The following is a 15838-nucleotide window of genomic DNA, read 5'->3' on the forward strand; positions in this document are numbered from 1 at the left end:
ATGTTCTTAAAAGCCTCCAGTGATGGGGATTCCACAACCTCCCTTGGAAGCCTATTCCAGAGCATAACTACAGTTAGAAAATGTTTTCAAATATCTAACCTAAATCTCCCTTGCTGCAGATTAATCCTATTACTTCTTGTCCTACCTTCGGTGGACGCTGAGAACAATTGTTTATTTCCATCAGTTTATAGTCAGTTCATATTGGAATGCTTTTTTATAGCCATTAGTGCTATAAAGTTAATTTAAAAAAAAAATTAAATCTTCTGTTCTAGAGTATAATTTTGCAGCAACAGTGAATTCTTTAGTAAACTGTATGGCTGCAGAATGGACAAGGACATTGCTGTGGTGCAGTGTCATTCATAGGAATGTTTGTTAATAATAAAAAAAATTCTATTTAAGAAAATTTCTTGCATATCTTTTGATAGGTAAAAGCCAGCGCTGGTCTCTTATTAGAACTTGTTTTTTGTCCTAGTGACTGAGGATGAAATGCACATTATTGAATTATGCAAATTAATGAGTAAGTGAACAACTGTGATAAAGGATTCTGTATCACAGAATAACCTTTGTTTGATATTTTGTCAAATATTGTTTTAACTATATGAGTTAGTATGCTAGTTATATACTGTAGTTGAATATTTACAAATAACTAGATGTTATGATATGTCTTTGAGACATGGAGTGAGACTACTGTGTTTTGTTTTGGCTTTTGTGTCAAAACTTGTTGTCTGGCTATACTGAAAGAAGGACAAGAGACACTTGATATGGTTTTAATCCCGTTGCAACTTTATTATTAGATGTCTGGGACTACTCAGCAGATAAAAATGTACAGCGCAGGTAATTCCATGTTCATTCAATATCTACCTGATGGGCTTCCACCAGACCCTTTCTTTTTCCATCCTGGTCCCGCAGCAAACCCTTTGCTGGGACCTTACCATCCCCCTCTTGAACAAGGGTTAAGGTTGGCTATAAGTAAGGGGGTTGGCTCCCTGCTGTACCAGTCATAGGAGCTCCCCCCCGCATTCTGCTCCTTTTTAAACAGTGGTGATGTGGGCGAGCATTTGAGGTCATGTGCACCCCCAGATTTGCTGCTTGGCTTGTACTGAGCATGCTCAGTAACACTGCTGAAGCTGGCTACCCTCATTCTGTCATCTGCGCCACCTCTTCCCCCCCCCCCAATGGGCAGGCACAGGTCGTCTCTGTGTTTGAGTCCTTTACCAAGCTATTCATCTGGTCGCTCTATCCCTTCCCTGTGAAGCACCTGCATAGACTTCTGCCCCACACTTGTATAATGAGTTGTGACATCATAGCCTAACTCCCTTCCCTACTCACGATAACAAAGCCCTTCCTGAACCCACTGTGTGGAAGGTGAAAAAAACCCCGCTCCATCTATGCCAATCTGGTGGTGAGGGAAAAATTCCTTCCCAGCCCCCCTAGAAAGGAGCAGCTAGCACGAAGCCCACAGCAGGGCCTGAGCAAACCTGTTATTTTGCCCCCTCAAGGGGAGGCAGGGTGGGTGCTGCTCCACCTGGTCCGGGGAAAAGGGGCTTCTCCTGCCAGACTTGCCCCTTTTGAACTTCCCAGCTCTTCTGGTCCCTGGGGATGAGTCGGTGTCGCCACGCTGACCCACTCCCCCTTTTGCAGCAGCTTCTGATTCTTGCTCCCACTCTTGGCCATAAAGAGCTATTCCCTCTTCCCCAGCAAGTTGGACAATACCCCCCCGACACACTCTCACACTCACACACTCTCACACTCACACACTCACACTCTCTCTCTCTCTCTCTCTCTCTCTCTCTCTCTCTTTTAAAGGTGTGGTGTGGTCAATTCTGCAAATTTATGAACTGACCAGGTGGCAGACCTTCGTGTGTTTGTTGTGGTGGTGTTTTTTAAAAAATCCTCAAGTATAATAATAAGGCAACTTGGGTAGAATACTGTTTCCCTAATCTGATTGAACTTTCTCAGAAGACTCTCAAATAATGGCTTTGTTGCCCGTACAGTAGTATAAAATCCTTCAGCTTCTGCAAGCCTGAGATATTCAGCCTTTGGTTTGGGATTTTGTTTTGCTTCTAACTTTGGTTGCTCATTTATGAGTGGAGGTGGCAACTCAGGCAATACTTAAGGACAGCAGGGTGAAATCAAGAAAAAGTTTCAACTTTAGCTATGAATCGCCTGGCTTTTGTAAAGTTTTGAGGAAGATCCTCATGTCAAAATTTTTTTGTGTGTGTAGGTATTGTAAATACAAAGACTTGTGGGGAGGCGGAGGTGTGTGTGTGTGTGTGTGTGTGTGCACCACCATTGATGCAAAAGTGTCAAAAAATACATGATGGCTGATTAGTTGGCTTGTGCAAATACAAGCACACTTTGTAATAGATAAGTAAAATTTTAGTTTAGTGAAAATGTGCCATTTTTTCTCTCTTGCAAAAGACTGGTTGTGTTTTAAAGTTATTTCACAGGCAGAAGAGAAGCTAAAAATCATGTTGCCAGATGGGAGAAGAGTTCATTTGTCTTATTGATTATATGTTATTCCCAATCTCCTCCTTCCATCTAGAAAACACTGCCAGTGCATTTCTACACTCCTTGTCAGGCACAAGGATTTCACCACCACATTACGCTTCCTCAGAGTTTGCTTTAGTTTTTGTACTGCATGCTTGCTTGCTTTTCCCTGTGTTCCTTTGGTAAAAGAAACCACTTGTACCAGGCTTACTCACTTAGTTTTTCCTCTTCCATGTGTTTTAACTCTTGGCTTTGAATGAAGTACTATTTCTGATTCTTAACCTAGTTGTTTGCTGGTAATTTTATATTTACTTCATCCAGTGAGTATGAATAGTATCACAAAACAGAGCTCTGCTACATAATCCAACTACATGCCATGTTGTATTTATACTACTAAGCAATGAGAAGTTTTTGAGTAAACATGATATGCCAGAGATGTACATTTTAAACACTTGGTAAAGGAACCTCTTTGCTAATTCCAGTATTGGATATACTGGTATAAATAACTCTTTTCCCATATGGATACCCACTGCTTGGTTACTCCAGTACTGAGGAGTTTTCTGTTTTCGTTCCACATTTCAAAGGTAGGCTTGGATCCTTCTGGAATTTTTTTTTTCAAGTTGATTGCCTTTTTTTTTCAAGTTGATTGCCTCATCACCATTTTGTCAAGGTAGAAGTACTACCATCATTTTACTGAATAAAATAACGCTTTCCTTTTTCTATCTCCAAGGTGTGGCTGGGAGGGAAACAACAAATTTAGTATTTGAATACTTATGCCAATTTTAGAAATGTATTTATTAATTTGGTACTACTCTGAATTCAGAGATTTCAAAACGATCAAACAGACAGTAGATTGCTGATCATTTGTAGCAAGTCATAGAATATGTAAGCCATGTGCTACTGTATAGGTTTGAATTACTGACAGTGAGTCCCAATTTTCAATTTTCAAATTTGCTAAGGCCTCTCTTTCTGAATATGTCATCTTCCTGCCGAAATAGTCACAAAGTGATGTGATGACTGGAAGAGCTGTTCAAATGGGGGGAACAAACTCTTAAAGAAAGACACATGTTATCCTTCATTTCCCTAGTTGGTTTCCCCAGCAAAGATGCCAATTGGCAGTCTTCACACAAGACTTGATTCACTCAAATTTAAGCAAATACTAGATTTACAAATACAACTGGAAGAAAAACAAAAGAGGCAGAACAAATATTAACTGTGACATACAGACAAAATTGCTGTCCACAATGACAGCTGAAAAATCCTTTTACTTTAGAAAAGACAATGACAGTGGAAGCAAGTCGTTATTCCTACAGCAGAACCCAGGATCATGCATTGTGGAAATGGACAGAAGTAGTTGTTGAGATTTAGTTGAAATATTGAAGGTTTCCTTTCGATACCTTTTGCATATAGGAGAAAAAGTTAAAGATGTGGTTCTTTGTGGTATAGAGGAGATGAGATTCTGTGACACTGACAGCAGAAAGCAATGAAGATGCCCACTTTTCAGAGACTACCACATGCAGAATTGTTAAAGACAACAGCACTGCTGAAGTTGCTGAGTTCCATTTAACACCTGGCTGAAGCCACATCATAGTGACCCTGGAGTAAATCATTTAGAGCCTGTAGGAGTGGGGGTGAGAAACAACCAGAGAAATACAGAATTAAAATAATGTATTGACTAAGTGACTTAGAAAACTAGTTCAGGATATATTGACTTATTCTACTTATTATTTCTTAAAGTTCTTATTGAAAGAATTCAGGTATCTTAAAGTGGAGATGTAATAGTACATGTTGCAAGTACTGTATGGGTGCCATTATACGAATGCCTAAGTTAAGCCTCTGAGCATGCCTTATGAACTAGATGTTTCTGAAAGCTTGATCAGTCTTAATATGAGCTGCTTGTGCACAGATTAATAAATAGTATTCTTCCCAATCTTTTGTCATTAGTGCTTATGATAAATAAAACAACCCATCTTTTTTGCTTCCACATAAATAATATACTCCTTTAATAGATGGCCCTAAATGTAAAATCCTGAGTTGCATGCCATTTGTAATTATAATTGGTGCTTTTCAGTATCCTAACGGGTGCTAGGATACAAAATAAAATCTGGGTTTTATTTTATTTTGTCGAGTGCTGAAATAACTCTATACAAAAGTAATTAGGCTTCTAATTTTGTATTACCTGTGGTAGATAGCAATGGTAATGAAAATAGAATCCCTACTTTTTGGTAAGCAGAATGATCGCGCAGAGATAGTATTTAAATACTATTCAGTATCACTTGGGTTTAAAAAAGAACTACAGTTTAGACAGTTTTTACAAGCCAGCAAAGCTATTAAAAGCCTCTAATAAAAAACTAGGCTCTTATTTTTGTGCTAATACTAATTACTGATAATACATGCTTATGTTTGTCATTCATTATATGGAGCAGTACCAATCAGTGGATGACTGAGTCTCAAGCACTTACACATGTAAATTAACTATTGGATTTTTTTTTCTTTTTTACTTAAGTGAGTCATAATGGAAAGCAGCACTAGGTCATAAAAATCTTTTCTCTTAAATGCTAATGAAATTTCTCCATTCTCTCCATTAGCAGACTCCCCTTATTGGTAATTTGTAGCCTTCTCTTTTGTTCCTGGTTGTAATGAATGCTGGGTACAGAAAAAACTTGAGCTATGAGAACGCTTCAGTTATTGTCTTCTGCTTGCTTACGCTGTAAAATTATCTTTCCCTTCCAAAGCTGTACAAGATCAAAAGAAAATAAATTGGCACCCCAGTACACAAAATGACTCTTGCTTTATTAATTATATAGCTTTCAAAAGTTAATTTATTCTGGTAAGGCAAAAACACTAAAATTCTGTAACATCAAATAATAACTCAGTAACAGGCCTTTATTCATTGCTTTCTTTTACTTCATTGTAAACATTTGCACTGGAGTGTGCATAAATGTTATAATTCTCTTCAATCCTCCATTATGGACTCTGCTCCTGCGAAAGTATATTCTGCCACATAAGTGTGTAATTAAAAAAAATACCAAGTTTGTAGTAAAATAATATGTATCATAATTTTAAAAAATCCAATGCCTGAGATTTTTTTTCTGATACAATAAAAAAGTCCAAATTCTTTTTAAATTTGAAATTATGTTCTGATTTCTTATCAGAAATAACAGTGGCATTCAAGCAGTTGAAAAGAAGCTTCTGTTTGAGTGTGTAGAAACTAAAAATAACAGGGATCTTAACTTTCAAATTAAATAATGTCAGCACCACTTTCCTTTACATGTCTTGAGTTTTGAAGACAGCTTTGGAAGTTTCTGAAGTTTTAATAATTCAGAAGAGCCTTCAGGAAAATGTACGTCGCTGACCTGTAAGCAGCTATACTCAACAGGTTGTGTGTTCCTCAGCCAATACATGCATACTTTGATAGAAGTATAATAACTGTCCTGAACACACCAGAGGGTTGCTGGATGATGCATGCACTCCATGGAGTGTGTTACTGAACTTATTGTTGAGGAAGAAAAGCAAATGTAAAAAAAATACACCTAAATATTAGTCCTCCCACAAGAATTAAGTGAATGGTTGCTGAAGGATGGATCACAGGGAAGGAGAAAACTGCTTCTGTTAATAAAGCTTTCCCCCATTGTCTCCAAACTAGCTGTCAGGAGCAGAGTCTAAGGCTATGCCTACACTATGGACCTTATGGTGGCACAGCTGTACCGCTGCAGCTGCGCTGCTGAAAGGTCTCCTGTGTAGCTGTTCTATGCCGCTGGGAGAGCGCTCTCCTGCCAGTATAGTTTAACCACCCCCAACGAGTGGTGGTAGCTACGTCGGCGTGAAAGCATCTCCCACCGACACAGCGCGGTCCACACCGGCATTTTTGTCAGTGAAACTGATGTCAGTCAGAGTGTGGTTTTTTTCACACCCCTGACCAACAAAAGTTTTGCCAACAAAAGTGCTAGTGTAGACAAAGCCTGACTCTTTCCTCCTTTCCCCCTTTTTGCCTTGGTTCCCCACAAATTGGTGGATTAAGTGGAGGCTGCAGTGGCTTCAACTACTTAACCCTCAAACCCCCAAACGTTTAAGGCCAGATATACACACAAAACTTTTGCCAGTATAGTAAAGTTGGTTAGGGGTGTGATTTTTTTTTTTTTGTAGTATAACTGTGCCTACAATAGGGGTTTTGCTGGTATTGTAGGCACAGTTATACTGGCAAAGAAGTGCTTTTATTTGGGGAACGGCACGAGCTATATCAGCAAAAGTACTCTTGCTGGTATAATAGGAGGGTTTGCCAGTATAGCTATACATTTTCTAATGTAGACTAAGGCCTGGTCTGCACTGGGAATTTAAAAATCAACACCTCTGAGAGATGTAGCTACCCTGACCTAAGCTCTGGTATAGACAGCACTAGGTCAATGGGAGAATTCTCCCGTCGACCTAGCTATTGCTTCTCAGGGAGGTGGAATACTTACGCCAGCAGGAGAAGCCCTCCCGTCAATGTAGGTAGTGCCTTCACTGAAGCACTACACCAGCGGTACAGCTGTTCATTTTACGTGAAGACATGTCCCTAGCTACTGCCTCTCAGGGAGGTAGATTACCTGTGCCAACAGGAGCATTTTAAGTGTAGGCATACCCTAGGCCTAAGGCTCCAATCCTTTAACTGATAACACATAGATGGACTGTTTGGCCTGTGAAAAGCATGGCTTTATGTGGGTATAGCAGTCTACCCATGTGTTATCTATTGCAGGATTGGAGCCCGCAGCTCCAGACCTACAATCCAGATGCACAGAGACCCCCCTTGTGGGATCAGGGCCTAAATTAAGACAAAGTATAACAAGTTGATGTAATGAACAATAGGAGGGAAAATATGAGGAAAACATTCATCGAATTGTCTCGTTAGACTGACCTGCCACTTGGTAAGGCAACTCCCATCCTTTCATGTGCTGTGTATTTATATCTGCTACTGTATTTTCCACTCCATGCATCTGATGAAGTGGGTTCTAGCCCATGAAAGCGTATGCCCAAATAAATGTGTTAGTCCCTAGGGTGCCACAGGACTCCTCGTTGTTTTTTGCTGTTACAGACTAACATGGCTACCACTCTGAAATAGATAACAGTAGTTAAGATGGTTTCGTTATTGGGTACATTGATTTTTTTTTATTAGCCTGTGAGATTCTGTAACCCATATATTATACTGTCATATCTAATTTTTCTTCTGTTCAGAAAAGTTTATTACATTTTTCTCCATTCTGACGTATAACATTATGTATGCTGCAAGTCTATAGTATCAGTTTCTAGATACCCTAAGGTTAGTTAAAATTAGCCTTATTAAATAGTTTTGCTAAGAATTTTCATTTTCCTGCTTGTTAATTTTTTTCACTATTAATTGTAGCGCCCAATTTTTTTCATGTTTTTTAAGTGAATGTTTTGTCTGAAGGTTAGAAGAGGCTGACTGTGCTGGAAGTGACTGCAGTGCCTTTTGATTATTCATGGACAGTAATAGAAGGCACTTAAAAAGAACAATGAAATTGCTTATTTTTGTGATGGGCCATCTGTTGAATTGTTTTGTGCAACAATCACACAATAGTATCTATGTCATATCATTCTATTTTCTACAGCAGCTGATTATGTATAGTTGGCTACTTGTCCTTATTTCTGAAGTCCCATGACCATTTAAAGTCACCTCTACCAACCTTTACTAGAAAGGTAATAGAAATGTAAAACAGCTGGTGTGTATTTTCTTTCTTTATCTTCTATTTTTCATGTTGGTTCTAATTAATTAGGCCTCTTTGAAATGTGTAGGTCTGTTTTCTGTGTCTCCCACCTGTAGTTTTATAATAGAAGTTAACATGGACTCATTTAGCAATTGGTAAAGAAATGATGGGGTTCTGTAATAAAGAGCAGGCAAGTTTTAAAAGATTGCCATGCGTTCCCTGCTTATTAATTATCTCCTTTATTTCCCCCTTCCCCTCCCCAAGCAATAATTAGAATCCTTCTCCAGGATTTTACTAACAAGCCATTTTTTTTTCTGACTATGAAACCATTTGCAGATCTATTATGGCAGAAGTTGAAAGCAAGAAAAACAACTGTGTTGTCTTCCACAGGTCACTGACATTGCTGATGCCATGATTCTGAAACAGCTTTTTGAAAATCTGTTCCAAAACGGGGTTGTCGTTGTGGCAACATCCAATAGGCCACCTGAAGGTAAACACAAACATGCTACCAGTATGATAAAAGTACAGTGAAACTAACACATTTCTTATAAAAGCCACTTTACATGTATTCGAATTTAATGGTGATAAAATCTCTAGTTTTAAAAATCTGTGGTATTCTGTCCATGCCATGCAGACCCCTCCTAGTTTTCTCTCATATATGGAAGAAAGGGTTCATCCTGGGTCCTATCCCCCTCCTCTCTCTCCCCCCTCCCAAATATTTTTTTTCTCTGCTTCCACAGCTTCTTTAAGTGATGTTAGTAACCCTTCCTATCTCTACAGTGGGGAGAAAAGCTGAGAAACTGCCTCAGGATTGGGTGGGCTCAAGGACACAGGCAGAGCCTGGCCAGCAGAAGGGAGAGTGAATGAGTAACTGTTTCTTCCCTCCCCATTCTTAGGCTGTGAGCTTGTCTACACTACCGTGCTACCTCAGTGCCGCTGCAGCTACGTCGCCGGGAGAGCATCTCCCGCTGACATTGCGTGGTGTAGACACCGCTTTAAGTCAGTGTAATTTACGTTGCTCACAGAGGTGACTTTTCCACACCTCTGAGTAAGTGATGTAAGTTATGTTGACTTAATCAGTGGTATAGACAAGTCCTATGTCTACAGGGGTGTGATTTCCCCTGTTTTTGAAAACATACACTAGCTCTCATTGTGCTAGCACATGTATAAATAAGGAAGCCGCGGTAGCACTGGTAGCTGCCCTCCTGCTCTCTGTCCTGCCCAGCCCCTTGCAGAGCTTGCAGGCATCCCTCCCTGCCTGAGTTATCCTCAGTCAATTTAGCAAGTGTTCAAAACAAGACCAACAAAAGTGGCAACACAGTTGGGATGCGCAGTCCGCCATGTGCCATCAGGATAGGTGGCACCAGGGTGGGATGGTGCTTGGGGCTGGATCAACTCAGTTAACAAGAAGTTGGAGACTTAACAATCACTTTTTGTTGGAGGGGGGAATATGAGATCCCCAAATCACCTTCTCCTTGAGAGGCAAATTGGATGCTGCTGCAGTTTCAATGTCCCCTGCTGCTGGGGGTGCATTGAAGCAGCATGTAAAATAGACAAAGTAAATATTCTTAAATGAAACTCTAATACGTTCTCAAACAGCATTTTTCTTACTTTGCCGATCTATAAATTTAAATGTTTATAGATTTATTTTTTTGTTGGTTTGCCTGTGTGTATAGGGAAATCAACATGTACCGACATTTAGCGATAAAAATCTAATCCTTATATAATAATCATCTGACATGGTCTGTGTCAGAGGCAGGGGAATTTAGGTGAGCAGTTGTAACAGAGTGTCTACATTCTTCTGTTGACCTGCCCAGTTATCAAGTGTTACGACCTTGCAGTCAGATGGAGACTTGTATTAATGAAGTGAAGTAGCACATCATAACTATTGTATGATGATAAAGCTGTAATGGAACTATTCATCCTGTCCCTACAGTTACATAGTTTCCAGAAAAGAGACCTTTTTATTATAGATATAAAATTCTGTTTTACCAGTTATATTTATTAATCTACACTTTATTTCATAAATGTTAAATATGCATTTAATGATAAAATATTTTAATAAATTAAACCTTTTTTCAAAGGTAATGTATTTATCTGTCATATTTTATTGTTTGCCTACAAAGCAAATTGTATTTTCTTGCCTTGAAAAAAATGGTATATGTGATGGGAATTACTAGAAGATGAAGGGAGTAACCTTAATCAACAGAATAAAGACATTACCAACTCTGGCAATTGACATTATTTCTTCGTAGTTTAAATCTTTTTACAAAAAATAAAATCATTAAGATTAAGCCTTTTGTATATTTTGGCCTTATAGTTGCACTGATTGATACATAACGTTTCCAATTCTTTTATGAGCTTATTTTAATACAAAGGTTTTGTATCTCTTCTGCTAAAATCACTTAGTTCTCAGTAGAGATTTAAATCTAATTTCACTGAATCCCTTTTGAGATTTTCTTGGGCTGTTCTGTTTTGTTTTGTTTTTTTCCCCCTTATTAAGAATGTAATGAATTTCATGCAGCAAAAGAATAGAAATCAATTTCAATTCCCTTTCATTCCTTTATCCGTCTAACAGCATAGAGCTTTATTTGCCAGATTTAAAGACAAGCTGGCATTATTATTAAGGGGCAAGGCTAAGTAGCAAAACTAGTACCAGTTTTCTCTTTCAGACCTCTATAAAAATGGGCTTCAGAGAGCTAACTTTGTACCATTCATCGCTGTGCTGAAGGTAAGGAAAGTCACTTGTTGAATGCTTTCTTTCTTTGCCTGTCATATTGATAATCAAGGGTTTGTACAGGATTACTTCAATCTTACTTCAGGAAAAATGCTTTATTTATTATGGCATTGAAGCAAATTGTAATGGGGGGGAACAACTTTTCATCTGTAACATTAATATCTGTATTTAATGGAAAAGCTGAACATGTAACAGGGCAAAATGTTAGCTTCTATAAGTAACATAGTAGAAAATATTTGTTTGGACAGAATTTTATTACAGCTGTGTATGTGCAAGTTGAGACTGTAATATTTCTATAATTGTTATAACAAATGTTGCTGCAATATTTTTTGACGTTTTAGATTTATCATGCTAGCATACTTTTCCCAAGCCAATGGCATTTTCTATAAAGATGTTATCTTAAAATGTAAGCACTCCATCAATGTAGGCTTTGCAACTGAAAAACTACACTAAGTAAAGGAATAGTTACTGGTACTCCTATGTTTTCAGTTATATAATACGTAATTTTTTCAAGTTATCACATTGTCTACTTTTGCTTTTCATTTCATCTCTCATTTCTGCTCCCATGCACATGCTTCTTTCTTGCCTTGTCCCCTTCCTTCCCCCCCTCACCCCCCAATATGCTTTCCTTGTGACTTAATCCAGCTGATGAGGGGAGAAAAGGAACCTACTACCAATCTGCTTCATTCTTTCCTCCCTGCTTATGGACATTTTTATTTTGCTTGTGGCTAGCATGTGGCTGGATTCAACCCCTTATTTCCAAGCTTTCCTTTACTGTGATGTCCATGGACACCTATACAAACAATATAAGAATTAGCACCATGTGATCATCCAGCTCTCTGCAGGCCACCAGCAAATGTGCCATGGAGCACAGTTTGGGAACCATTCTGCTACACCACCACTTTAATTGCTGGGTCTCATTGTTTCTCACTCAGAAAAATAATTGTTTCTCTGGAGTTTCTCTGGAATTCGACTGTCCCTCACTTTTTCAACATTCAAGTCCATCTTACGTTTAAATATATTTTCTCCTATGTAAAGTGGCTTTCTAAGTGGGGATGGTAAAGACTCCAGTACTACATGGCAAGGGGAACTTAAATTCTGTAGGAAGCTCCTTGACATCTGCATACTTTGGTATGACAAACTGGAAATTCTGCAACACCTTCATTTAAATTCAAAATGGAGGTTTTCATTGAGTTAAATATGAATAATGCAGTCAGTTGAGTAACCACTGGGGTTGGTTTGTTTTGATAATAAATAAAATGAATGTATGCAGTATCGACACTTTCAGGTTTTGGTATGGCACAGATTTTTTTTAATTCACAAAAGGTAACTGTATTGTAGAAATTGAGGGAAGGGAAGCTGGAGGTTTTGATATCTACGGATCAGTGGGAAGCAGTTTGGGATTGTGGGATGAATATATTAATTGGATATTTCTGCTAAAGTGATCAGCAGTGAAATAGTTAATAGTGGCTGGGATTTTTCAATGAGGCTTAAGGGAGTTAGACACTCAATTCCCATTAAAGCTTAATGGCAGTAGGACCCATAATTGTGTTAGGCCCCTTTGAAAATCCCATTCAGTGTTGACATTTAAACTTATCAGGCTTCAAAATTAACATCTCATTGAGATGAATGTGGCAGTTCACATGTCTCAGAATTACTGTTTCATGCTGTCAAGAAGGCAATGTTGAAAGGTTTTCTTCATAACCATAAAAGTTATAAACTCAATTAAAAATTAAAGCATGGGCCACGTCTACACTACAGCTGCTGCTGCAGCATAGCTACAGCACTGCAACTTATGCCGCTATAGCACCATAGTGTAGAGGCTTCCTACATCTACAGAAGGGGTTTTTCCATCAGTGTAGGTAATCCACCTCTCTGAGAGGCGGTAGCTAGGTCGATGGAAGAATTCTTCTTCTGTTGACCTAGCCACACCTATACTGGGGGTTAGGTTGACCTAACTACAGTGCTCAGAGTGTGAAATTTTTTACAGCCCTGAGCGATATATCTAGGTCAATCTAATTTTTATGTGTGGACCAGGCCTGAGATTCTCCAACACAATTCTGCAGCCAGAGGTATATTCTGCAGCAAATTCTGTGCTCCTAGAACATGCAGGGCCCTAATTCTTAGGAGTAATTGTAACTATATTAATTTCCTGAGCGGCAACACTGTGTTCAGCCTGCATCACTGGAACCTTTCCTTCATTTTGCCATTAATCAGTCTTTTCTCCTTGACCTTCTTTCATTCCTTACTGGGAGTGTGTATATGTGTATATACACATACACACACACACACACACACACACACATATTGCTGTAATTGCTGGGTTTATGGAATCTATCTTGCCAAACCCTTTATTTGTCATTTATCCTCTTTTGCTATCAAAAAAATGAATGACTACATGCCTTTAAACCAGATCACTATCCTGACTGTTAAAGTTATCTCAAGATTTTAGGCAGGACCTTACATATGGAATATTAAGAGATACCTTCTCCCTCCTGAGATTAGTTATTAGGGTAATCTTTGTGTTTTCGCTATTCTGTGTTCTTTGTATGTTTCATGTTACTTTGTTTTTAAATACTTCTGTAATTAAATCCATCTTTAATATTAGTTTAGTAAATGTTACAGTACTTGTAAATAATTTGGATCCCCCTTAAAATTTTAAAAGCAAATCATAGGAGGCTTATCAGGCAACGGGATTCTGTCCTCGATAACAAACACTGAACAACGGTAGCATTGTATATAAAGTAAAGAACGACCTTCAAAACTCATATTTTTAATACGGCACTTGTGGGAGCAGGACAGTCATTTTTTAAAATTGAATAAATTTAAAAATAAGACACACAAATTGTCTTAAGTGGTGGAATGCAGTTCAGAAGGTGTGGACATAAACTAATTTTTTGTCTGCCATAGGCTTTTACCATGACAATTTATTCCTCCCAAAAGCATGATGCTTGTATGTGAACTATATCATTGTATTCATCTACATTGTCTCATTATAACCACCATTTCCTGTTCATGTTCACAATTATGCTATTTAAGCTTTTAAAAAACACACACACAAATTAAACTGAAGGTGTTCCTTGAAATTTTCCATGACAATCTAACTTCAGGAGGAAAATATTAAATTGGTTGCTTACGAATGGTCTTCATCCTGACCCTATCCTCAACAGAGTCCACAGACCATGAGTTAGTTCATCCTCAGCCCCTCCCTAGGGTTTGGCTTTATGGATAATTAAAAAATAATAAAACATAAATTATCAGTCCTAACTGCATCTAGGAGTTCTCTCTGGGATCTCTTCTGTTCTCAATTCCCTTTACACACATAGAGCGTCTCCCAGTCTCACATATCCTGCTTGGAGCTAATTGGACTCACTTGCCACCATAACTCAGTAGTAATTAGCCTGAATCATAATGTAGGTTTTAGCGCCTGAATCCAGAATGACTCAGCAGAAGAGGCTTTAATTTCCTATACCAGGTTTTAGGGAGTGCTCTTTAGTGGGATGAAAATGGTATATTTCTGAAAAGAGCTGCTTCTCTTGAAATAGTGTCAATGTCAAACTGCCTGCTTTAAACCTCAATATGCTCAAGATGGAGTTGAGATTGGTGGGACGGAGAAACCACTTTGACTAATTGGAAGGAACTAGCTTCTCACCCTTTGAGAGTATCTGCCTCCGAGTTGTCAATGTGGTGTACGATTTAGGAGTTGCAATGCATTAGACACTGCTGCTCCTAGACACACTGATAGTAGTAGTGGCCAGAAATATCTTTTCCCATCTTTGGCTCATCAGCAAATTACCCTTTATTTTCAGATACAGACTTAACCCACATTCATCCTTTCTTTCATTGTCTCCAAGTTGTATAATTGCAATGCCTATGTTTTTTCATTCCTGAATCAGTTTTTGTAGGGTGAGCAAGAAGGCATATCAATTCAACACTAGTGATGCAGATTGGCTGGGCCCCAAGCTCGGGGAACAAGGGAAGCAGAGGTGGGTCGGGGAAAGATTTTTTTTTTAAGTAATTCACAAGATGTATACCTTTGGTATTTTATTTATATGCTTGTCTATCTTGCCTTTTTATATTGTAAACTCATCAGGGCTTGTATTTTCCATTGTGTTCATACAGCACCTAGCACAATAGGGCCCTAATCCTGATTTGGGTCTTCGGGAGCTACTGCAATAAAAATAATAAATAATATCTGGGCTTGATTACAAAGGCCATATACAAGCTCCAGTTAGTTCAATTTACGGGAGCCTGCTTCCCAAGTGGGATTGACCAATGAGATCACACTGTGGCAGTTCTTCATGGAGTGCACTTGGCTCCCTGTCCAATTCTGGATCCATTCTGAAATCCAGGTTCAATTTTCTAAAGCTGTCAGTAGGTTAAGACTTAGCTATTTCAGAGAATACAGAGTGAATGGCAACTCTCAGCTTAGCTGCGTTGTACAAGGATGCCATGGCTGAAACTCTGCAAGGTAGAGTATTCATTATAAAAGGGCTTGGTTTTCTACCACTGGAGATCAGGTTCAAACCAAATCTTGATGCTTTTAGAGTTTAGTGTAAAACCAGATTCTCTGAGCAAACCGAAAGATGGCTTCAGAAAAGCTCAACAACAAGAAACGACAGTCTTACTTTAAAATGTGATGTAAAAAAGGAAGGAGTGGGGAGTATCATCTGTTGGGGCAGAATTCCTTGTCTGAATTATGTGTCTGGCCTGTGGTGGTTAGAAATGAAAGCATTAGAAATAGAAGTCTGCATTGCTTAAATTTAAGTATCTATTTTCAAAAATCTATTGGCTGATTTTACACAGTCCTAAAATGAAACAAATATAAGGTGGGGGAGGGGACATTTTTGTCCAGTGTTACCTCCTCCATGATCCTGCCCCTCTTGTAGGTGTATGGATTGCAGAGAAA

The 15838-nt window shown here is 38.6% G+C and overlaps 1 protein-coding gene across 2 annotated transcripts in view; it reads left to right on the forward strand.

The window, feature by feature from the left end:
- AFG1L (AFG1 like ATPase) overlaps nt 1–15838 on the forward strand; it is a 136053-nt gene that overhangs the window by 60435 nt on the left and 59780 nt on the right. For both annotated transcript variants that reach the window (XM_073336943.2, XM_073336945.2), the window contains 2 exons: nt 8583–8682; nt 10865–10923. In XM_073336943.2, coding sequence (XP_073193044.1) covers nt 8583–8682; nt 10865–10923 — 159 coding nt within the window. The remainder of the gene's footprint in view (nt 1–8582; nt 8683–10864; nt 10924–15838) is intronic.

This window comes from Lepidochelys kempii, chromosome 3 (genome assembly GCF_965140285.1).
Source record: "Lepidochelys kempii isolate rLepKem1 chromosome 3, rLepKem1.hap1, whole genome shotgun sequence".
Lineage (NCBI taxonomy): Eukaryota > Metazoa > Chordata > Testudines > Cheloniidae > Lepidochelys > Lepidochelys kempii.